Consider the following 25110-nt stretch of genomic DNA (forward strand, 5'->3'; position numbering starts at 1 on the left):
CGGCTAGGGCGGCCGGGATTCCGGCGGCACTTCTCCTGGCGGACATCGACAGGGCATTCGATTCCTTGAGTTGGGTCTACCTACGTGCCCTCTTGTCTCGCCTGAACCTTGGGCCCCGATTTCTTTCCTATATACAACTGTTGTACACCGACTTGACAGCATCTGTGAGAGTGGCGGGAGCAGTGTCCAGCCCCTTCCCTATAGGCCGGGGCACCCATCAGGGCTGTCACCTTTCGCCCTACCTATTCGCCCTGGCAATGGAACCGCTTGCAGCATGGGTGCAAATGGACGCACAACTGCGAGGCGTGGAATGGAAGGCGGGACCATCCGACAGAATAGCGCTTTACGCCGACGACGTTCTTTTCTTTCTAACAGACTTAAACAGATCGGGCCGAGGGTCCTAGAAATCATGCGTATCTTTGGGGAGGTGTCTGGCCTCTACCTAAACCTACGGAAGTCAACGTTGTGGACGCTGGGAGATCGCAGGGACCTGGGGCCCTGGGCGGATACCTTGCAGGAGGCTGCTGGAGGCATTAAATACCTGGGGATATTCCTGACGGATGTCCCGGGGGTCTCATGGGCACGCAACGTACTGCCTGTTTGGGACCGAGTGCGCTCTGACATGACGACGTGGTCCAGAATGCCCCTGAATATCTATGGCCGCTCGGCCATATTTAAAATGGTGGCTCTCCCGCGTCTACTATACCAGCTGCAAAATCATCCATACCCTATTCCGCCGCAGTGGTTTCGTCGAGTGAACTTGGCGCTGAGCCAGTTCCTTTGGGCAGGTGGGGTGGCAAGAGTGGCACTTCGTACATGCTTCCTCTCCACTTATTGTGGGGGGTTGGCCACGTCGGACGTTCTGTCCTACTATCAGGCGTCTCATCTATTGATACTAGATGAATGGTGGTATGGTGATCGGAGTGATCCGGCCTATGCCCTTGAGAGGTATTTGATGGACCCGGACACGCTACACACCATTTTGTATTCAGCGGCGGTGCGGAAGAGGCTTGGGGTGGTCACTCAGGTAGTCTTCCGGGTGTGGCGCGGAGCACTGCGCCGCATGGGATGGTGGAACAGATTGACGAGGGAGACTCCCCTATGGCATAATGGGCGGTTTCCGGCGCTGGCATCCCTGCGGGGCTTTAGCGGCTGGGACGCTATAGGGATCTCGGCCCTGGGCCATGTTATGAAAGGCACGACTCTTAAAACATTCCAAGCCCTGCGAGAAGAATACGATATGCCCCGAACACAGTTCTTCCGCTATCTGCAGTTCCGACATGCTCTATCTCCCTCCTTGGTTGGTCTAGACTCCTTGCCCGAATTTAGCCCGTTGGAGGCTAAGGTCTTCATGGGTGAGATGGACACTAAGAAAATCTCAAGTATATACCAGACATTAGTCACTCATTGCTCCTCATCCCTAGATAACTTACGATCTGCATGGGAGGGGGACATAGGAGACCTGGAGGAAGAGGATTGGAGAGAGGCCTTGGAGGCCCCGAGAGGGGCGGCAATAGCGGTTCACCTGCGTTTTATTCAATTTAAATACTTACACAGGGACTACTATACTAGAGACCAATTGTGGAGAGCGGGTCTGATAGCCTCCCCTGATTGCCTGCGGTGTGGCCGCGCGGTGGGCACCTTTGTGCACACAGTGTGGGCGTGTGATCGGCTGCTGAGATTTTGGACTGGTGTCTGGGATTGCCTGTCCGAGGTGTTGGGATGGGACCTCCCCCGCTCACCGAAATTAGGCCTCTTACATGTTATGGAACAGGTGGGAGGTAACATCTATAAACGCCACCTACTACTTCTGGGGCTTACAGTGGCCAAACAAGATATCGCCCGAGCCTGGAAGGACCCAAGGGCTCCCTTTGCTAGAGGTGTGGAAGAGGGGATTGGACTTCTGTATGGGGCTGGAGCGCCCAGTGTTTGTTGCCAGGGGCTGCCCCCAAAAGCACTTTAAAATTTGGAAGAGATGGGTGGACTATAGAGGGCTGTGGCTGGAGCCGCCAGCACGTCAGGATGCTGATGCAGGACACATGCTTGTGGACCCGAAGTGAAATGGTACACGCACGGACTTTGTTACTGGAGTGCACTGGCTACTGGACCATGTTGACACTGTGGAGGGTTGGGGGTGGGATCCGGGCGGAAAAATAATGGGACGGGAGGTGGGAGGAAGGGAGCTTGGGGATGGGTGTTTCTATTGAATGTTGTTTGTACTGATTGAAGATGATGACTATTTCCTTGTACACTGCACCTCTGGTGATCAGAGTGCAGTGCCTTCTCTGCATTACTTCAACACAAAATAAAACAATAAAATGTGTTCTGAAAAAAAACAGAAAAGCATCCTGGGAGACTATCTAGCAAGGTGGGGTTGTCATATTAAGATTGTTTTATGAACTCCGCCTGAGTGTGTAAGATCTTTGTACAACTTTCCATATCTTTTCTTTTCTCCAATCCAGGAAAGCCACGCATGGCGGTAGACCTTTTCTCTTCTTGGTTGCTAAACTGTGCAACTTACTTCACCTAGGTATCTTTCTATCTACTGCCCACCAACAATTTGGGAAAAAACATCAACACTTGGCTGTTTAACTTACACTCTCTCCTGCCTCTATTTAGCTAGAGCTCCAGACACCCCTTTTAGTTTAACAGAGCGCTTTAAAAGTTTTTCATTCATTTATTTTTCATAACAAAATCCCCCATAGAAAACTTGAAAGACACTGGATTCCTTAGATTTGTGTGCTTCAAAATCTAACATTTTCTCTTGATACCTTCACATGCAACAGAATTTAAGGTCCAAAATCAAACAGTTGAAGCAGAAATATTTGGAGGACAGTGTTTTTCTCTTTTTCGGTTTTTTGCTAAGTGATATTTTTCTACCCTTCACTTTTCCGGTTATAGAAAATATGTGATTGAATGGGATTAGGAAAAAGGAATGACATGGATGGAATGGGTCAGGTTTTTCACAAGGATCCCACGTGGCAATGTAGCACATTCAGGTATCGGTGAATTTGTTCTCAAAGAGTGTCTTACCTATAATAGACAGGAAGGGGTATGTCAGGTTCCTTTTCCTTCACAGGGGTTGGTGCACGCTTCCTATTTGCTTCTTCCTGTTCCTCAAAGGTCGCAAAATCAGACTCAACCATGGGCTCCTCTGTGATGAGATTTTGCAAGCTATGGAAGCCGAACCGCAGACGTAGGCGATCCCGGGCAACACCATGACCTGCTTGATGGGTGATGATCCACTGAGCTGTGTTCTTGGTCAGCTTCTTCAGTATGTCTTCTTCCCAACTTCTCTCAGATAGTGTTACCACTGTGCTTTTGTCGGTTGTTTCGTATGTCTTAGCTGTGGTGGGACCAGAGGCCGCCTCCATTGGTTCTGGTACAAATATCCTTGAAGGAGTCGCCTTATCAGCAACAGGAATAGCAGATGGGGTGACAGCCATTATACTGGTCAGGCTCCTAGTGACTTTAGACTTAAACAAAGGCTCCCCTAGAGATATTGGAGGTCTGACAGGGGTTTTCTGAGGTTTAGGAACTACACCTTTCAAAAGGCAGAGTTGGTGTCTCGGTGGATTTGTTTTAATTGACCTTTTCAGAGCATGTCCTTTCCTCTTAATGTCTGGAAGGATGTTAGAAACATCATATAGAACGCTGGCATCCCACTCTTGATAGGGAAGGCTTTCAAGTCCACGTTGCACCACCACATCCTTCGAGAAGCTGAGGTCTGATGCTACACTCCTGAGGTACTCTGCTTGGAGGTGCACTAAGTGTCGGTGGGGCAGATTGCTGCGCAAGAGATGCAAGGAAGTGTTCAGTGTCACCGGGATAGCTGCTGGGGCATCTCCCTGTGGAAGCTTTACTACCCCAGATGAGGGAAATTGGCAATGCTTGGGACTGCGGAGTGCGACTTCCATCCTAGTTACCAATAAAGCAATCTGTCCAGGCAAATACTGCAAAGAATAAGTAAAATAACTTAATATGAAGAATAAACAATATTTTTAAAAATAATATATCCATATATCTTTATTACTGCTATGCAAATTTTTGCTGATAAAAAAACATACATTTTAAATTCTTGCAAGGAGTTTATGGCTTTACAATTCTGGATAAACTAAATTCACACTGGCAGGAAAAGTCCCCAGAGACCTGTAATAGACCGTGTCTGCATTCTATGTCGCCATTCCTCTGTGCTCCATATGTGAATTGCAGAGCACACATATAATATAATAACCTTTCAGCTTTGAAAACTAACAATATTACTACAAATGTAGGCACTCGCAGTGAAAGAAATTTTTGTTAGAGCCTCTCCTTTGAAATCAAGAGTATACACAAGAGTAACAAATGTATGTTAATTTTTTTTTATTTACCTATTTTTTTATACTACTCTTTTTTTATACAGAGTTTCATATAGCGCGAACTTGACCAAATCTGGTAAGAGAGCTTTACATAGCACAAGTTGCATTACATGAGGACACATTCATTAAGTGATTTGTCCACAATCACAGGATTTTCAGCGTCATTGCCGATACTAGAACCCAGTTCCACAGATTCGAGGTGGACCACCCTAGCTGTTAGGCCAACTCCTCTCCCCAACTCTTCTATTTGAGGAAGTCCCACACATTTTAATGTGAATATGCTGAAATCCATTTTTAAAGTTATAGGAGACTCACTCGTTTGACTTAAACAATATCTTTGTGGCTAATGAGTACACATGTATTATTGTTGACTAAAACAATTATAATTCTTCCTACTTACTATAGGGAAAAAGAACAATTGATGGACCAAATGTTAACCCCTCCCGTGCTCATGACAAGCTCAGCTCGTCATGAGGCACGGTTGCGCTGTGCTCATGACGAGCTGAGCTCATCATGACCCGCGGCGCTAACACGTGGGGATAATTCCCCCGCTGTGCTGGCCGTTCTATGGAAACGAGGTGGTCGTGATGAGCTCAGCTCGTCATGAGCACAGCGCCACCATGCAACGTTACGAGCTGAGCTCGTCACGAGCACTGGGGCGCTGCGCGCGCCCTCCCTCCCCCCAGCACAGCGGGGGAATTAGCCCCGCCGGGAAGGGGTTAAACAATATCAAACATTCACCCCAGTACAGAGATCTGGGCCTTACTCCTTCGTTTTTTGCTCACCTTGCCATTCTAATTTAAACCCAGCCATATGCAAATCAGTCTTGACTCTGCTTACCATGTGAACAGTCCAGCTCGAACTGCAAGGCCAGGTCCTCCCTGGACCAGAAACAAGCATTCTGGCACTGTTGTTGGGGTTTTATCCCTTATCAGCCAGGCTAGCTTGACTCACTTGCCATGGAGAGCATGGGACCCACATCTGGGCACACCCGTCCACTCGAGTTGACATATGCAAAAAGAACAGTTGATGGACAGAATATTGAACAATGTCAAACATTCACCCCAGTACAGAGACCTGGGCCTGGCTTGGCAGTTCGGGCTGGACTATTCCCATGAGGACCAGGGTCAAAACTGATTTGTTTATGGCTGGGTCCAAACTGGGGGGGCCGTGGTGAGCAAAAGAATGATGGATTAAACCCAGATCTTTGTGACTATGGGTGACTGTTTGCATTGTTCAGCATTCCATCCATCATTTGTTCCTTTTGCTTTTGTCACCCTAATTGGGAAGGGTATGCCCAGACGTGTGTCATGTGCTCACTGCACCACTGGATTCAAGCTATCCTGGCTAAAGGGGTGATGCCCCGAAACCGGTCCCAGGGTGCTTGTTTCTGGTTCAGGGAGGACCTTGCTTGGCAGTTCGGGCTCTTCCCATGAGGAACAGGGTCAGGTCTGATTGGCATATGAGTCCAAACTGGTGTGGCGAAGTGAGCTAAAGAACAATGGATTAAACCCAGATCTTTGTGACTGTGGGTGTATGTTTGCATTGTTCAGCATTCTGTCCATCATTTGTTCCTTTTACATACTATAGGAGGGCAGTTTCCAAATCACAATAAACATTTTCTGTTTAGAGCATGCTCGCACAAGCCGCAGTTGAGGTGTCTGTCCCTTTGCTATATGTCATGGATTGCTTTGCCACTGAATACACTGTACCAAGGGAAATTCCTCATGCACCACAGTGTTGGCTATTATAATAATAGTCCATTAGAATCACTTTTTGTAAATAAAAAAGAAGTAGCAACATAAACAATCTGAGAAGTAAAATGTTTACAAAATAGATATCAGTTTGTTTTTTTTTAAACAAATTTTTATTGAATTTTTGCAAACATCATACATTCACGCTCCATATGTGTCTCGATCATCATGATGTACAGTAATGCAGCGTCGTGAACAGTCCCAACCAACGAAGCCCTATCCGCCATTTCCCACCTCCCCCACTGCCCCCACCCCCCCCTTGTCAGTGTGCCTCTACCGCCCCTCCTACGGCATGTCATAAACCTTCCAGAAGCAGCGGGCGACCTCCCCTAAACATTTCCATTCACAGGTCCACAGCCAAATGGAAGTCCAGGCGCTGTGCAGAGCAGTGTATGTTACCCATCCCGGTCATGATCGTATGTGACACATGTAATCCCTCTTCGTACGCTGCTGGTCATGCTGCCTAGCGCCCCGCTTCCTCATCCAGTGCCCCCCCGCTCTCTACCCCAGTTGTCCCCTCCGGGCTCGCCAGCGCGCCATCCTCCCCATCCTCATCCACTTCTGAAAGAGACTGTAGGTCCGTCACCAGCGCGCTCCACGCCCTGGCCGCATCTAGTGCTGTATCGTTAGCGATGCGCCTGGCTAATTGTAATCTAAGAGTCCCTTCACTAGTAGCCCATTGCAGGAAGCACCCCCGCCATCTCAGGAAGTTAGGCCCCCCCCTAGATTTCCAATGCAGTGTGAGTTCCCTCTTGGCCAGAATTAATCTGTGGTATATAAATAAATAATACCGGATCTAGGTTTGACTGGACATAGCAATAACAGATAGCTCAATAAATAAGAGTCAAGATTCGAGGTAGTAGGAGTTTGCAGGTTTAATACAGCATAAAGGACAGGAACAGGACAACCTGCACGGGAACAGGATGGCAGGGCCCTGCAGGGGGGACAGGGAATGAGCGCGCTAGGGAAAAAGGATCGGCGTAACATTTAATAACAGTACACAAGCATATATACTAAAACAGTTGCAATTGCAATACATACAATAGGCGGAGCAGTGGGTGTGGTCAATAGCAGTCGCGAAAGATAAGGGTGAAAGTGGGTGTAACAGGAGGCGTATGCATAGACATGTGATGTAAACGTAACAGAATATGTCATAAATGGGGCGGAAACATGGAGGGGGCTACCCAAGGAGCCGGGACCTCTAACCTAATGGTGCGCGCAAACTGACAATGACGTGTTACTAGGAGAAGCTGGGGGCTATGAACTCTGTGCTAGGAATAGAGACTGAAGTCTGGAGAGTCAGGGCGACATGTGCCTAAACACTATCTAGTATCTGATGTTTAGAGAACATGTTGATAGAATCCAAAAGTTATCGGGGTAAAGGCTAACAGACTCTAGGACTGGTGCATACATTATTCTACATGTAGTGCGTGTTGAAGAATATTAAATGACCATTAATACAGTATTTCTCTTACATGGAGACGTAAAGGCTAGATGATGACGGAAACTATTGATGCGATTCAGTAGCTTAGGAATGCAGAGAAGGAGGGCTGGACTGATAACTAGAATCATAACATACTCTTGGCAGACTAGCAGGCAGAGCCAGGCTGAGCCGGGCACTGTGAGGCAGGAAGTAAGTGAAGGGTCGAGGATACAGGTGGGGGCTGTATCGCTCCTCAGCGAGGGTTCAGGAGACAGGAGCTGAATCTGGTGTCCGGGCCCTTTTGAGGCCTAGAAACGGGGACTTTTCAATGAAATAACGTGCACACTGGGAAACGTGGCAACGTAACTTTACATAGGCCTGATATTCATAGTATTCACGAGAACTGGAAACTGACATACTAGAGATGGACACAACTGTAATTGCGTCTTTAATCGATCATGGGGAAATACATATGCATATTAATCATGCACACATAACATAAGATGGGGAACACGTAGGGACACAGAACATGGCAAAATTTACTTTTCCACATTCCCTCCTTGTCACTACGTTTCCATCAGGAAACATCAATATTCATGATACCATCTATCATTTCATACAGTATCATTTGCTCGTCTCGAATTTTCTTGGAACGGGATTTAGAACGGGACTTGGGACTAGGAATACAAGAGGTAGCACAAATGCCACAAATCGCAGGGCCACATTGTATACAGAGGCAGCAACTGAATATGATCGCTACTGCAATACCCAGAAATGACAATACTTTCCATCCCCAGGCGGAAATTATATTCCAGAACCAACCGGACCATGTCCAGGTGCCTGGATTCTGGTGTAACATATGGGCAATTGTATGGAGTCTGGTTATAGCTGAATAAACAGACGGTGCGTTATTAGGAATGAAAATGCAGCAACTAGATCCGATGACTCTACATGCCCCGCCCCTATCGGCCAGTATGACGTTAAGGACGAGACGATTCTGGAGCACGACAATTCTCATAAAGGATTGCTCTTCGGTCAAGTTACCTAGAGCAGAAGTAGTCTCAATCACTACTGCTTCGAGTGTTCTGGTTAATCTACGTATCAGTTTACTATTCACAACAGTACCTAAATAGGGAAATACACCTTTATTGATATCTATATATTGTTCTAGAGCAGTTTCAGTATAATCGACAATCGGGAGGTCTCTCCTCTTGTGTCTAGTATGTACTAGGTGGGAATTCCTATGATAGTCAGGTGGGGCTAGGAAAACTGGTGGCAGTAGGAAGGCAATGTAACAGGTTCCCTCCCAATCGAGGGGCAGACGAACATATGCGGTCTGACCACAAACAAAATAAGAATGACGTGAAGCTTTGAAAATAGATTTCCCACTGTCACTATACTTGACAATAGTAGTACAATCACTATGTCCTACATGTACGGAACCATTATTTCGGACACATAATTCACCTTTGACTGGTAATACTGACATAGCAGGTAAGTCTGGAGTAGTATCAGACTGAACATTCAGGACCATGAAATTCGAAGAATAATTACCTAAATTATAAACTTCATTTTCTAGATCTAACCCTGTTCTGTGGGGAAGACCTTGCTTGTCTGGAAAACATGTACTGTTAAGAAAAGACATATCTGTTGAGGATGACGTTAACGTGGACCATGCTCCACACGAACCGTTATGTGAAAATGGATAAGGAAAGAGTGGCAGAACTCCCTTCGGTGTCTGGAAAGGGGGGAGTCGACCACACACCCAACAATTAGTGGCATTGCTGGTCTGGTGTGAATAATGTAACATGCGGATAAAGGAATTATTACGCATAGCAAGACGATATGAGAGTTCATGAGGAGGTAGATCACTAAACGTGTGCTCTACCGTAGCATTAGCAGACTTATTTACATGAGAAACTGGAAAATACAAATAAAATGCATAACTTATGCAGGTAATCATAAGGCTGAGATATAGCAGAAAACATAAAATAATAGTGCAACTTTTAGAGTTCTCACTAACTCTCTCTCTGTGGGGGTCTATTATATACATGTCAGAAACCGGTCTAACCGTTTCACCTAGGGGAGGACTTAGACAATCAAACTGGCTGACTTATTTTACTAGACCTTAATTTTAGCTTGTACTCCTGTTGCGGAGTTTTCTCTAACAGGGAGGGTTTAGTATCATTGTCTTTTGCGGGACAGTCCTTGAGAATAGTACTTTGGCAATCCTTAAAATCCTCGGAAATGTTCTTTGAAACAGTCTTTAGTCCGTAAAATCTTTTCACATGAGACAGGTGGACCCAGCCCTTCCTGCCTTCCAGCTTGACGGCAGTACGGGTGGCCAGGAGGACCTGTTTGGGCTCCTTCCAGCGGGGCTCCAGCGGACTTGAACGATCAAAATTCCGGACAAGAACCATGCATCCGGGAACGATGTCATGCGGTGCCACCTCGGTATTGTCTGGAAATGCGGCGGCAACCTGTGAACGACAAGAGTGTAGGGCAGACATCAAGGAAGCTAGGTAATCTGTCAGCATATTACTTGAAACATCGGTAATACTTCGAGGTCTAGGTGTACCCCACATATTAGGGGGGCGGCCGAATACGACCTCATACGGGGACAGACCTGATCTGGAATGTGCGACCATGCGCATATAAAACAAAGCGACTGGCAGAGCTACTAGCCAGTCCACACCTTTCTCTTTACATATTTTGGCAATGCGGATTTTCAGGGTCTGATTATGTCTCTCTACGAGACCGGCTGCTTCAGGATGGCGTACACAATGGAACTTCCACTGGTACCCTAACAAAAGGGAAACATGTTTCATGAGTTCAGATGAGAATGGCTGGCCGTTGTCAGAATATACGACTCTAGGGAGTCCGTAGCGGGGGAAGAATTCACGAACCAACTGCTTGGCAGTGGTCGCGGCTGTGTAATCCGGAACTGGATATGCTTCTGTCCACCTGGACAAAGCGCATACAACTACAAGGACATACTTGAAACCTCGACATCGCTCCATCTGAATATAATCCATCTGGAGGACTTCAAAAGGGTGATCAGGGGGCTGGAATCCACCTTGTTCCACCGGGACACTTTTACCTGGATTAAACTGGCAACATATCATACAGGTACGGACTTTCTGCTTGGCTGCAGCTCGTAAATGCTTGTTAAACCAAATGTTCTGGATACTGTCTAACATAGCTTTTTCTCCTAAATGTGCTGGACTATGTGCGGTATTGATAATGACTTGAACCATAGAGTCGGGGAGAAACCATGTGGCTCTACCCTTCGTTACCCATCCCTGATCTGTCTGGACCCCTCCTTGTTCGGACCATTTCTTGATTTCATCGGGAGTAGCATGTAACTGGATATCTATGACATCTTGAGTAGGGTCCTTAACTGTCATACAGGTAGTCGGAGCTGGAGTATGTGTCTGTGTCGGATTAACTGAAATGTCTGGAGTCTGTGCTGTAAGCTTGGCTTTGCGATCTGCTAGATCATTACCTTGAGAAATAATGTCAGTAACTTTCGTATGTGCTTTGCACTTCATGATAGCAATAGATGTCGGTAAATGTATGGCATCTAACAGAGCTTGAATAAGGAGACCATGCTGAATCTTGGTTCCATGAGAAGTCATGAAACCTCTCTCCTGCCAGAGCACTCCGAAGTCGTGTACAACTCCGAATGCGTAGCGTGAATCTGTATAAACATTAACTTTCAGGTTCTTGGCGTGTATGCAGGCTTGTGTCAGAGCAACTAGCTCTGCTGCTTGAGCAGACAGGGTGTCAATACGGTGTGTTTCTATAACTTCAGTGTCAGTAGTCACTGCATACGCGGCTACTAGTTCTCCTGTACTTGTTCTCATACATGAACCATCCACATAAAGTGTCAGGTCGGGATCTGGTAATGGAATATCTGTCAGATCTTGTCTTGGCTTAGTCATAGTGTTAACTACTTCCACACAGTCATGTGTGGCAGGATTCGAATTAACTGACGGTAATAGTGTAGCAGGATTTAGAACGTTGCATCGTCTGATTTCTATGTGTGGCTGGAACAGTGTCAGTTCATAACCTGTTAAACGTGCAATTGTCAAGTGCTGAGTCTGTGTTCGATTTAAAAGAACTTCCACGGAGTGTGGAACTTGTACTGTCAAGGAATGTCCTAATACTATGGAATCACTTTGTCTGATAGCTAGTGCTGTGGCTGCAACTGACTTGAGGCACGCAGGCAGAGCCTGGGCTACAGGATCTAGTGTGCTCGAAAAATAAGCACAGGGCTTGTATTGTCCTGCTTGATCTTGTGTGAGAACAGATAATGCTGTACCTTCACGTTCAGTGACGAAAAGTGTAAAAGGCTTACTGTAGTTCGGTGTAGCTAGAACTGGAGCTTGGCATAAAGCTTTCTTTAACTCATTGAAACTAAGTGTATGTTCAGATGTCCAAGGGAGGACAGTCGATACGGCTGCCTCCTGTGTCGTTAACTGTATCAGTGGCTTGGCTAGGAATGCATACTGAGGAATCCATTGTCTGCAATAAGAAGTAAGGCAGATAAAAGCACGTACCTCCTTCTGGGTCTTGGGCTGAGGAAGACTCGCTATTAACTGGATACGGTCGGGTGTCAACTGCCTACCCCTCTTGGACAGTAAGTGGCCTAAATAGATCACTTGCTGGACACAGAATTGAAGCTTCGAAGGGGACACCTTGTGCCCCATCTCGGCAAGGAAATACAAAACTGTAAGGGATGCTCGCTCGCAAGCACGTTCAGAACGGGCTGTGATCAGTAGATCATCGACATACTGGAGCAGGGCAGTGTCTGTTGGCATGTGAATGTCGTCTAGTTGTCTCTTAAGCGCTTGACTGTAAATACTAGGACTTTCTGTGAAACCTTGAGGAGCTCGTGTGAACATATAGCTCCTTCCATTTAAACAAAATCCGAAAAGAAACTGGCTGTCTGGATGAATGGGGACACTGAAAAACGCGTTCTTGAGGTCTATGACTGTAAAAAATGAGGCTTCGGAATCAATGGCTGTCAATAGGGAAGAGATATCTGGGACAACTGGGTACTGGGGAATAATACATTTATTAAGTTCTCGAAGGTCAATCACTAATCGATATACTGGGGGTGCATTTGGATCAGTACGTTTCATGACTGGAATGATCGGAGAATTACATACATTGGAGTCAGTTTCTACAACTACTCCTTGAGCCATGAGCTCGTCAATAATTTTGGATAAGGCTGCTACAGCCTCAGGTGGCAATCTGTACTGTCTGATTCGTGGTAACACTACACCTGGTTTGAGAGTCACACGATGGGGTGTGATTTGCATAAGACCTACATCAGTTGGACCTTGCGCCCATAGATGCTGCGGAACATTGGACAATCTCGGATCAAAATCTCGTAATACATAGTGACCCTTGAAGTCACGTAGAAACAGTCGTATTCCCTCGGGGGAACAGCAAATAACTGCACCTAATTCTTTCAGTGTTTTAATGCCTAACAGATTTTCTGGACATGACTTCGTAAGTAACAGATCAGTAGTGCGGGACAATGGACCTACTTCTAGAGTAACTGGCTTAGATATCTCGTTTACAATAGGCTTTCCTGAAAATCCAAGGGAAACATTTCTAGAGCCTGAGAGCGGAGCCCCTGGAACTTCGGCGTGACTGATGGTCGTCCTACTTGCCCCTGTATCAATCAGAAACTTTCTGTCTTTCCCTAGTACTTGACTATGAACATAGGGACCTTCTTGATCTACAGGAATCTCGATGAGAGGCAAGCCTACCTCCCTCTCTAGGCTGTTTCATGAATACTGTTGATACTCTGGATACTCTGACTGGGCATACTGGTACATCTGCTGTGTAACATGCTGTGTTGCAGCAATAGGCTGCGGCGCTGGAACTGTCTGTTGTGCATTCTGTGGCTGAGAAGTCTGTGAAACTTGTTCTTGTCTAGGCGGACGTGGTCTTTCTTTAGTCTTACCAGTAGCTATATTGTGTTTCAGGACTGCACACTCGTTTATAAAATGACCTGGCTGTTTACAATAATTGCAGGTCCCTTTAACGGGAACTGTAGGATGACTGGCTTGATTCGGACCCCTCTTCTGACTGTCTTGAGGAACAGATTGTGCAACTAGTACTTTCATTTTCGTGTCTTTCATACGTTTCCTTTCATGATCTTGCTCTTCTCTGATTCTATTCTGGTGATACTGAAGCATCTGTAACATTTGGGACGGGGTATTAGCTTGCCAGGTACTTTCGACTTTCAAAACTCGATTCTTAACTTGTGGACTTGAATTCTCGACTAATTTAGTAACAAAAAGATGAGGGTATGACTCGCTACTCGTCTTGAGGCCACTGTTTATAATAAAGCATTTCTCAAATCTAGAATAAAAATCACTAGTGTCTTCGTCTTGTTTCTGTTTACAGGCTGAGATTGCATCCCAGTCTTCCTTTTTAGTGGCTAATAATCTTGGCAAAACTTGTATTAACAGTTCTGGTAATTCTTTACATTTCTCTCCTAGACCGGTACCTGGTACTCGTATCTTATCTTCAGCTTCTAGAACTGCCCAATCGATCTTTTTCTCTCCCACCTCCCATTCTTTTTCCTTGAGTTTTTCGTATACCCCTGCGGGTAATAGGACTTTTAACATTTTAATTATATCTGGATACGTGTATTCTCCCATACGGAGCATGTCTTTTAATTCTCGGTGGAACCCTGCTGGATCTTTGTCATGACAGGGAATTAGTTTCTTCATCTCTAAGAGTTCCATCTTTGTAATCGGAGTGTAAACAAACACTCGTTGCATTTCACCATCCGCTGTCCTGACTGGGTGTACTTCTCGTAACGGATTCTGTCTGTCTATGTAAAAGGGTTTACTTTCTGGAGGTGAGACATGAACAAAATGCGGGTTCAGGAACGTTCTATATTTGTGGCGCTGTTCTAGAATGACACTAATTAAATCGGTACCTAGACCTTTCCATCTATACTGGAGTAACTCGTTCAGGACATCGTGTAACGGACCTGGATCAGAATGTTGACCCTCATACAGAGTAATGAGGTGCTGGGTCATATACATACCCACCAGTCGCTGCTTGGCTGGGGGCAGTTTCAGAAACATTTGTGCCACTATTTCGTCTGGAAAAGTGGTAGAATCAGTAATCCATCGGACTGCTGATCGGGCTAGTTCCTGTTCATGCATGGTATTTAACTTACTATAACCGATTCGTGATTTCAGAATGTGATCGGTAGCTTGAAATACTTGTTCTAGAGAACCTTGTTCTGGTGCTGAATGATGAAAAACTGACTTGTGTTCTAGGCGTAAATGACGATCTGGAAATCTAGATTTTCCTACATACGCTATTCTGGCGGGATTCTCGTCGTCTACCTCTTCAGTAGAAGAGTCATTCTCTTTCTCGCTTACTTGTGCTGCTTTACGTTGTTCGTGTAACTTTATTATTTCCTTACGAATTCTCTTGTACATACTCTCTATACTACTGATAGTTCTGTGTTTACCCTCGGCTATATTATCACTCCACCTTGTCAGGATTCTCATTTCGGCCGGATCTTTGGACGGGTAATCTTGTTCTCTTATTAAACAATTAATCAGAAACTTTAATAGCATGAGTTGGATCTCAGCTTTCCTTTGGGACATGGCTTCACCAATACTTTCTGGATCATCCCCTGTACGGATGAAACGATATATTCTGTCTAGATCTTCTTTCATATTCGGTAGGGTGTCCAAATACCCGGTCACCCGTCTTACACGGATGGAATATATAACTGTACTATCATCACCTGCAACTGGATCATAGCGGCATTCAGTAAGGGCTCGTCGGATATCTGCAACGGACTTATATTTGGGCGTACGCTGTAACGCACTTTCATGTAACTCGACTAACGTTACTCGTTGGTGTGGTGGCGGGGTACCAGGAGGACCTCCTCCTGCGGCCCCTAAACTAGAATCGTCGACTGATACTCTTCGTGCTGGCAGAGTGGGAAATTGTAATGTGGGCTGGACCGGGGGTACCGTAACAGGTACTCCGGTGACTGGAGGAGCAGGATTTACATTATTTACAGGGACTGGCGGAACAGGATTTGCATATTCTGGAACCGTGTCGTCCAAATAGGACGAAATAAAAATATCAGCTGCGGTCGGTTTGTGACGTAGCTTGGTCGGAACTAATGGTGGCGGAAAATTACTGGATGCCTCCGGGGTTGCTTTTGGCAAGCCCTCGGCAAGAAGAGGATACATACCCTTAATGAGGGCATTTCTCTGTCTGTCTGACTGTTCGGTTTTAACTCGTTCACCTATCTCGATTAGTTCCCTTTCTTGGGCTCGTTCTAAGGATTCTCTACTTAATTCTGACTTTCTGATTTCTTTTTCGGTTCTTTTATGAGATTCTTTGCGCCCTAACTCGATGGCATCTTTCTGTGACTGTCTGGCTTTCTTTTTCCATAATGCTTCTTCTACTCGCATGATGCACTCGGCATCCCATGTACCCGATACGGGCCATCTATACTTTTCTTCTAACTCTTTGGTGTACTCTACCCATAAATCTAGATACAATATGGCACTTATGCCATGCTTCTGATACATAAAGTGACCTGGACTGTCCCTAGGCGGGACAGGAACTGCTGCTTCTAACAGACCTTTTCTGGTTTTTAACTGACGTAGTTTCGAAAATAAAGGCATGACTGAACTGTAATCTAGACACAATACAATACAAAATGAACACGATAATTACACCACTTTCATACCACGACATTAAAATACATGAAGAACATTTAAAATAACAGTTCGAACAGAATACTACCTGGAATACATGAATCTTTTCGAGAACAGAACTGACTAGAACAGAAACTAGATGCACTGCTGAAACAGTACGAAACTTACCGGTCTCATAAAGAGACACGTCAGGACCCGTATCCACCGGAGTGGACACTTCGTTTTGGGATCTGTGTACCACCAAACCCCACGGACCAGAGACAATTAGATTGACCCTGTCTAGATACTCCCCAGCAACGGTACTCACCGGGCAGCAAGAACGGAAGGCCTCGGACTGGACTGGACTGCTTCGACGCCGGACGGACGAACTTCGGACTTCAGTTACGGGTGGGCCTCCGGATACCTCGGACCTTGGACTCTCGGCTTGGGCTCTGGTCGGGACTCGCCGCGTTCCTCCACCGCCTCGTCTGGATGCTGGACCGCCACCTCCGTCTCCTCCGTGGGCCTGAGGGATACTTGAAGCAGAAATATCTGCACGTGCACGGTATGGTTCCGTCACGGCTGCAGAGGGTCAGGGGGCCGGCGTGGCTTCACCGGCGCGTGGGGAAAGGGCAAGTCCCTATTCGGGCGCCATTATGTGGTATATAAATAAATAATACCGGATCTAGGTTTGACTGGACATGGCAATAACAGATAGCTCAATAAATAAGAGTCAAGATTCGAGGTAGTAGGAGTTTGCAGGTTTAATACAGCATAAAGGACAGGAACAGGACAACCTGCATGGGAACAGGATGGCAGGGCCCTGCAGGGGGGACAGGGAATGAGCGCGCTAGGGAAAAAGGATCGGCGTAACATTTAATAACAGTACACAAGCATATATACTAAAACAGTTGCAATTGCAATACATACAATAGGCGGAGCAGTGGGTGTGGTCAATAGCAGTCGCGAAAGATAAGGGTGAAAGTGGGTGTAACAGGAGGCGTATGCATAGACATGTGATGTAAACGTAACAGAATATGTCATAAATGGGGCGGAAACATGGAGGGGGCTACCCAAGGAGCCGGGACCTCTAACCTAATGGTGCGCGCAAACTGACAATGACGTGTTACTAGGAGAAGCTGGGGGCTATGAACTCTGTGCTAGGAATAGAGACTGAAGTCTGGAGAGTCAGGGCGACATGTGCCTAAACACTATCTAGTATCTGATGTTTAGAGAACATGTTGATAGAATCCAAAAGTTATCGGGGTAAAGGCTAACAGACTCTAGGACTGGTGCATACATTATTCTACATGTAGTGCGTGTTGAAGAATATTAAATGACCATTAATACAGTATTTCTCTTACATGGAGACGTAAAGGCTAGATGATGACGGAAACTATTGATGCGATTCAGTAGCTTAGGAATGCAGAGAAGGAGGGCTGGACTGATAACTAGAATCATAACATACTCTTGGCAGACTAGCAGGCAGAGCCAGGCTGAGCCGGGCACTGTGAGGCAGGAAGTAAGTGAAGGGTCGAGGATACAGGTGGGGGCTGTATCGCTCCTCAGCGAGGGTTCAGGAGACAGGAGCTGAATCTGGTGTCCGGGCCCTTTTGAGGCCTAGAAACGGGGACTTTTCAATGAAATAACGTGCACACTGGGAAACGTGGCAACGTAACTTTACATAGGCCTGATATTCATAGTATTCACGAGAACTGGAAACTGACATACTAGAGATGGACACAACTGTAATTGCGTCTTTAATCGATCATGGGGAAATACATATGCATATTAATCATGCACACATAACATAAGATGGGGAACACGTAGGGACACAGAACATGGCAAAATGTACTTTTCCACAAATCCCAGGCCGAAAAATGTGCTGGTAATCTTCATGGTTGGAGTATGCAGAAACCAGAGTAAGAGGCAAGTCCCCATATCTGTGTCGATCTGGCGTCCCGTAACCGCATTCGAGCAAGACAGAACGTCAGTCCAGTAAGTGCCAAGCCCAACGCACGACCAGAACATGTGCCCAAAGTCAGCACCCCCCGTAGCGCAGCGGGGACATACCGAGTGCGTGCCACCAAAGACCCGTTGGATTTTGGCCGGCGTCCAATACGCCCTATGTAGAGTGAAGTACTGAACCAGTTGGAACCTAACATTGCGCGTGCCCTTCCAGGCCCTACGTACCAGCTGAGGCCAGGACGTCTCCGGTATCTGCCGACCGAGGTCAGCCTCCCAGCGTTCCCGCAGCTTGTCTAGGGGAGGAGGTCCATCAAGCGCCAGTCTCCGGTATAGACAGGTGATGGCCTTATATGTGCCAGCTGCCATCATGATGTACTGGCAGCCCAGCGACGTGGAGGGCTCCACCAGCCCCATCTTCCAGCGCTTCTGAATCCCAGTCACTAGAGCCGCATGGAGCAGGTAGTCACCCCTCGGGAGATCGAAGGCCTCTTGCAGGTCATAAAACGACAGCAGGGCACCATCCCTATACAAATCCCCTATCATGTGGACCCCGCGATCCTCCCCGGTGGCTAGTGCCGACCAGTCCCCGCCATGAGGGAGGGCCGTACACATGCCCAAAGGGATCTCTGGCGCATATGGAACGTGACATCCTGCCCGCTTGTGGCTACGAAGCCAGCACTGGCGGAGGGTGCGCTCCTCCAGAGTCAACTGATCCAGCCGAAGCCCTTATTGGAGCACGATGAAGGACAGGACATGGCGCTGCACAATCCGACCCTGCGGGCCGTCCGGGCCTCTAAACTCCCACGCCACAGCTTGCGTGAGCCACTGTAGCTGCGCTGCCAGATAATACCACTCAAAATCCGGTACCGCCAGGCCGCCTTCTTCCCGGGACCTAAGCAAGGTATTCAAAGCTACACGTCGCCTGCCAGAGCCCCAGATAAACCCTATTACCAACGACCGCAACGTTCGGAAAAAGGAGGCCGGGATCCACACCGGCAGCGTGCGAAAGAAATAAAGCAGGCGCGGAAGGGCCACCATCTTCAGCAGCGCTATTCGTCCGGCCACAGACAGTGGAAGAGTGCGCCAAAACCCCATGCTGCCTCTGATGCCCCTCAGGGCCCTGCCCACGTTCCCCTCATGTAGGAGCGAGTGGGTATGATAAATGTGGACTCCGAGGTATGGCAGGCAATCTGGTTCCCAGCGCAGTCCCTCAAGCTCCTCAGGCTGAACACAGCGGGGGGTTAAGGGGAATAGACAGATCTTAGACCAGTTAACACGGAGCCCCGACAAGTCCCCGAACTCTTGGAGCAAGGCCCGTGCACCCCGCAGCGACGCCTCCACATCAGCCAAATACAGCAGGAGGTCGTCGGCATACAAGGAAATATAATGCGAGACGCCGCGCAGTGAAACCCCCTCATAGTGCCGACCTTGTCGGGCGCGTGCTGCTAGGGGTTCAATCGCCAAGGCGAAGAGGAGCGGGGATAAAGAGCAACCCTGTCGGGTACCTCTTTCCACCGAGCATGCCGCAGATATTGAGCGGCCCGTGCGGACCCTAGCAGTAGCGGACTCATACAGCAACCGCGTCCAACGGACGAAGCCGTCCCCCAACCCGAACCGAAGAAGCACACAGAACAAATACGGCCACTCCACACTATCGAACGCCTTTTCGATATCTACCGAGAGCACGGGCGCGCCCGCGGGGCCCTCCCCCTCAAAGTCCATGACCCGTATCAGGCGCCGTATACACGTCGAGGTGTTCCGGGTGGGGATGAAGCCCAACTGGTCCGGGTGTACCAGAGAACACATATGGACAGATAACCGCGTCGCCAGGATCCTGCTCAGCACCTTATAGTCCACAGTGAGCATCGAGAGCGGGCGATACGCCTTTCTAGCCGTGGGAAGCCCGCCCTTCTTCAACAATGGCACTATAAGCGCCTCCCTTGTCGACACAGGCAGCCTGCCCCGTTCCCACGCCTCTTCATACACCTGTTGTAGTCGGGGTGCCAGGAGATCAACATACGCGGCGTAGAACTCCACCGGGAGGCCGTCACCACCCGGCGTCTTCTTTCTGGCCATGTGTTTAATCGCCACTCTGATCTCCCCCAGTGTGATAGCTGCACCCAACGCGGTGCCCTGCTCCGAGTCCAGCCGCTGTAACTGAGCCTCTTCCAGAAAGGCATCCAGTCCAGCCGGCTGCACCGACATTCTGCTCCGATAGAGTTCCGAGTAATAAGCCAGGAACTGATTGTTGATTTCCTGTTGCGAATGAACCAAATCCCCGGTCGGAGTGGTCAGTGAGAGTATTGGCGTACCCCTAGTTTGAGGGTTGGCCAGCCACGCCAACAACGAACCGACCCGATCTCTCTCAGCGTGCGCTCGGACCATATACTCCCGGTAATCATGGCAGCGGAGCCTCTCCACCTGGACAGCAACTCGCTCTCGAGCCGCCAACACTTCCTCCCTATTGCCCCCCGCCGCGTGTCCATTCCTCTCCGCCCGCCGCAGCGTGGCCTCCTCCCGCTCGACATCGTCCAGCAGTGTCCGACGCACCCCCGCCGAAGACGAGAGGCACGCGCCTCGTAGCACCACCTTAAAGGCGTCCCACTCGATCGCTCGAGTGGTCGCAGTACCCGAGTTCTCATGGAAGTAGTGCTCAATGCACTCCTGCACTTCAGCGTGAAAGATCGGGTCCTCCAGCGCCAGCGGATTGAACCGCCACGTGGGGACCGGCTGTCGCTGTCTGGACCAGAGGATCGTAAGTAAGCAAGGGTTGTGATCCGATATGGTCCTCGCCAGGTACTCGCAGTTGCGCGTGAGTTCCTGGGCCCCAGTCGAACAAAGAATAGTGTCGAGGCGTACATGTAGATCATGAGGTGCGGAATAGAACGAATAGTCCCTATCGGCGGGGTGATACGTCCGCCAGGCGTCCATGAGCCCCCACTGCTCTTGCCAGTCCCTCCGAGCCTTGGCCACCCTGCGCACTACCGACTGAGCCAGCGGAGGGTGGGAACGGTCTATCTCCACATCCATCACCGAGTTAAAGTCCCCCCCCCCATGAACACCGTGCCCACTAACATAGGCGCCAACCTCCTCGACAACACAGAGAAGAACGCAGCCTGATCAAAGTTTGGGGCATAAACGCAGCAAAACACAACATCTCGGCCATCCAACCGTCCCAATACTGCCACAAACCTCCCATCCGAGTCCACCCTCATTGTCAAGGGCTGAAAGGGGATACCTGCCCGCACCCAAATCAACACCCCTCTAGCATGTGCAGAATAGGTAGTATAGAAGAGCTGCCCCTCCATCGCCGCTGCAGCGCTTGCCCCTCTGCCAACGTTAAATGCGTCTCCTGCAAAAAAGCCACCTGAACCCCCCTGCGAACTAGGTATGCATGCACTTTGTATCTCTTCTATTATACAGATCAAAGAGAGAGAGAGGACTAGATACGCTAGCCCGTATCCCCTGTGTTTATATGTAAGTATCAATGAGGACTAGCTAAATTTAAGGGGAGGGGGGATAAAGGGTGACTCAGGTACGTCAGACAATAAAAGGAAAAAAGCAATGTTTTCCTTTGAAAGCCCTCACCCACCGACCTAGTCGGTGGCATGCTTCATCATCGGGCCCACCACAGTGGCACCGAATGTGCCCCGGGTGTGCTGCAACGCCAGGTGACTGCGGAGCTGGTATATTGCTGCGTGTGCAGTGAAGGAGTGAGAAGTGAAAGTTTAAAAAGCTATACAAGCGGTCCCAGCACCCGAGGGTTAACAAGTATTTAATAAACTGGGCCTCCGTTAGCTGTTTTAAAAAGGCGAAAGGACAAAGTGGAGTGAATAATGATCTCCCATGTCCAGTGTGGTCTACATGTTTCTGCCAGTGCCTTTTCTATTATAAGCTGGCTTTCCTCAGGACCAATAGAGTGAAGTGAAAAAGTGCCGTTAAATAATAAACTAATAAACTATATTAAGTGTTTGTGTTATTTCATTGGCTATGTGTCGCGCTCGCTAAGGCGCTGTAGCTGTTAGAGGGGGATTCCCTCAAGCTTTTTCTGTTATTTCTTTGTAAAAAGCCTCATGGGTCGCCTGGCAGAGAAAGAGACCGAGTAGTTCGGTCTGGTTCCTCCTTGGACCTATTCGTCCTTCTGCGGCGCCCGGCTTTCAAAGGAAAACATTGCTTTTTTCCTTTTATTGTCTGACGTACCTGAGTCACCCTTTATCCCCCCTCCCCTTAAATTTAGCTAGTCCTCATTGATACTTACATACTTTGTATCTCTTCCTCATAGAGTTGAGCCCCCGCACATTCCAGGTAATGCACTTCAATTCTAATCTAGCCGCCATCAATGGGCCCATATCGGAGTCCAATCCCTGACAGCCCCAGCGGCACACTGACAATCCCCCGTAGCCTATAGCAACCCCAACCGTCCCCAACCCCACCCACCCCCAGAACAGGCACCAAACAGTAGTTACCCATCCAAACCCTACCCCCGTAAACGAGGGAACTCTGGGAGTTACCAGAGACTCACAAGTTACGTGAGATCGAGGAGGTGGCTCCCCACCAGCCGGCTGGACAGCTAAAGACCCACCACACCAGGAGAGGTCGGTCCCGCCTAAGAATAGACCAACCCCCTTTCCCCCCCCCCAGCAGCACCACCGCCCCATCAAAGAAGCCAGGGTCCCTGCGCGCGCCGGCACCAACCCCATAAAGCAGATGACAACGCCAGTCCCAGCACCCCAGACTGCAAGACCCCATCAACCCCGGCAAAGCCATCCCCACAGGCCGAGCACACCCCCTTACTGTCCTTCGCTCAGCGTCCTGGAAATCATTCGTCCATTAGTCCATCGGCAGTCTGTGGGGTGACCTGAGGCAACTCCCCAGGGTCCTTGTCCGAACCCCCATCCGAACCTCCTGGCTCCGCCTCATCAGAGCCCAACCGGGAGCCCGAGTCCACCGCCGGTGTCTCCGTCACTGCTCCTGAGATGATCGACACCGCTTGTAGGGCAGCCTGCCTCTCCAGGTCCGTCTGCGACGCCGACGGGGACCGCCTGTTCTGCTCTCGCCTCCGATTACGCCTGCTCTTGCGTGGTTTCGGCCGGTCCTCCGTGGTCTCCGTCCAGGTGCCCGTGCCATCCTTGCCTGCTCGATACCGCTCCAACCACTGCCAAGCGTCGTCCGGTGTGTCGCAGAACGTCACCAGTCCATCCACCAGCACCTTCAGGCGCGCCGGGAACAGCAGAGAGTACTGCACCCCCTCGTCGCGGAGAGCTCTCTTGACAGCGACGAAGGAGAAGCGGCAGCGCTGGACCTCCTGGGAATAGTCGGGAAATATTGACACCGAGGCGTTGTCCACCTTGTATGGGCCAGCCGACCTAGCCTGCCGCAGGATAGCGTCCCGGTCCCTGAAATGCAGCAGCCGGGCTATCACTGGCCGGGGGGGATGGCCCGGGGCCGGAGGGCGAGCCGGGACCCTATGGGCTCTTTCCAGGGTATAGAAATGCGTCAGACCCTCAGGGACCACCACATCACGCAGCCAGGTCTCCAGATACGAAACCATGTCGCCCCCTTCGACATTTTCGGGCAGACCCACCAATCGGATGTTATTGTGTCTGTTACGCCCTTCCGCGTCGGCCGCTCTCTTTTCCAGTTGCCGCACCCTGCGTGTTAAGTCCTCCAACGTGGCATCCGACGCCTTCTGGGCTGGTTCTAGCGTCTCTAGCACCAGCTCCGCAGCCTTGACTCGGTCAGCGAGCTTGTTGTGGTCCGCCTTCTAGAGGCCAAGGCCCGTGGAGACCTGAGCGATGTCCTGGCGCAGCGCCTCTCTCGTGTCCCCTATGGCCTTGAGGATCTGGTCCATTTGTTGTTGTTGCAACCCTGTCGCCTGGCCATCCATCGACCGCTGTTCATGGGCCTCAAGGGAGTCCTCAGCCTGGTCCGGCGGCGCCGCGCCCGCTCCCTTCCGCGGCTTCCCCATGGAGAGTCACCGGCACACGCACTTATGCCAAGCGCTGCAAGTCCGTCCTGATGCGCGCTCTAGGTGGTCACAGGAGCTGCCGACCCGCAGTCAGGCCAGGCAGGGGATCGGGGTCGCACACACAAAAAAGTTCCAGGAGGCGCAGCCGGGCCCCAGGCACTCGGCGCTCCTATGGGGTCTCTTCTGCGCCAGGCCCCACGGCCGTCAGCGAGGGCCACCAGTGTCGCTGGGCCACTCCGGACCCCCGGCAAATGCCAGGATATCAAGGTGGTAGATCCCGGGAGGGCACCAACTCGTTCCCAAGCCCCTCACTCAAAGCAAAAGGGCCGCGCAGGAGGGCCAGCAGTGCTCCCAGAACCCGGAGTCCAATGGCGTAGGCCCCAGAACGCCACCTCCTGCCCCTCACTGGACCATGGGTGAAGCCCCCTCAGGCTGATCCTGGGCACTCTGCTAACACGGCGGCCTCCAGCCGCCCAGCACCACCACCGCTTCCCCAGCAGGCCAGGCGCCCCTCCCAGCTCCTGAGGCGGCTCCACTCTCCGATCGGGATCCGCAGGGCCGGTGCGCCAGTCGCCGAGCGTGAAGCAGAAAGGCGCCTCCAAGGGGCAATCCCGACGGGACCGCCGTGCGCAGGGCCCCCCTCCTGAGCTGCTCCGCTCCTTGGCTCCGTGGCGATGACGTCACAGCCTATAACTAACAACGAAGGAGTGACTAAAAAAATTAATAAAAAAGGTGTCTAAAGTGAAGTGGAACGTGGAAAAGATAAATACTTTTTTATATTACCCTCACTCACCCAACTATTGGGTGACATGCTTCATCATTGGGTATTTTTCACCTGACAGGTAAAAGACCTGTCTGGTGTGCTGCGACACCTGCAGTTGCAGTGGAGCTGGATTGAATAAAAACCAGTGAAAAAATAGTGAACCTGATAAAA

At 49.4% G+C, this 25110-nt stretch overlaps 1 protein-coding gene across 1 annotated transcript in view; it reads right to left on the reverse strand.

The window, feature by feature from the left end:
* Positions 1 to 25110, reverse strand: part of HEATR4 (HEAT repeat containing 4) — a 427614-nt gene that overhangs the window by 346363 nt on the left and 56141 nt on the right. Inside the window, exon 2 of the mRNA XM_078659659.1 lies at positions 3034 to 3953. Coding sequence (XP_078515785.1) covers positions 3034 to 3917 — 884 coding nt within the window. The 5' untranslated portion in view covers positions 3918 to 3953. The remainder of the gene's footprint in view (positions 1 to 3033; positions 3954 to 25110) is intronic.

This window comes from Lissotriton helveticus, chromosome 9 (assembly GCF_964261635.1).
Source record: "Lissotriton helveticus chromosome 9, aLisHel1.1, whole genome shotgun sequence".
Taxonomy (NCBI): Eukaryota; Metazoa; Chordata; class Amphibia; order Caudata; family Salamandridae; genus Lissotriton; species Lissotriton helveticus.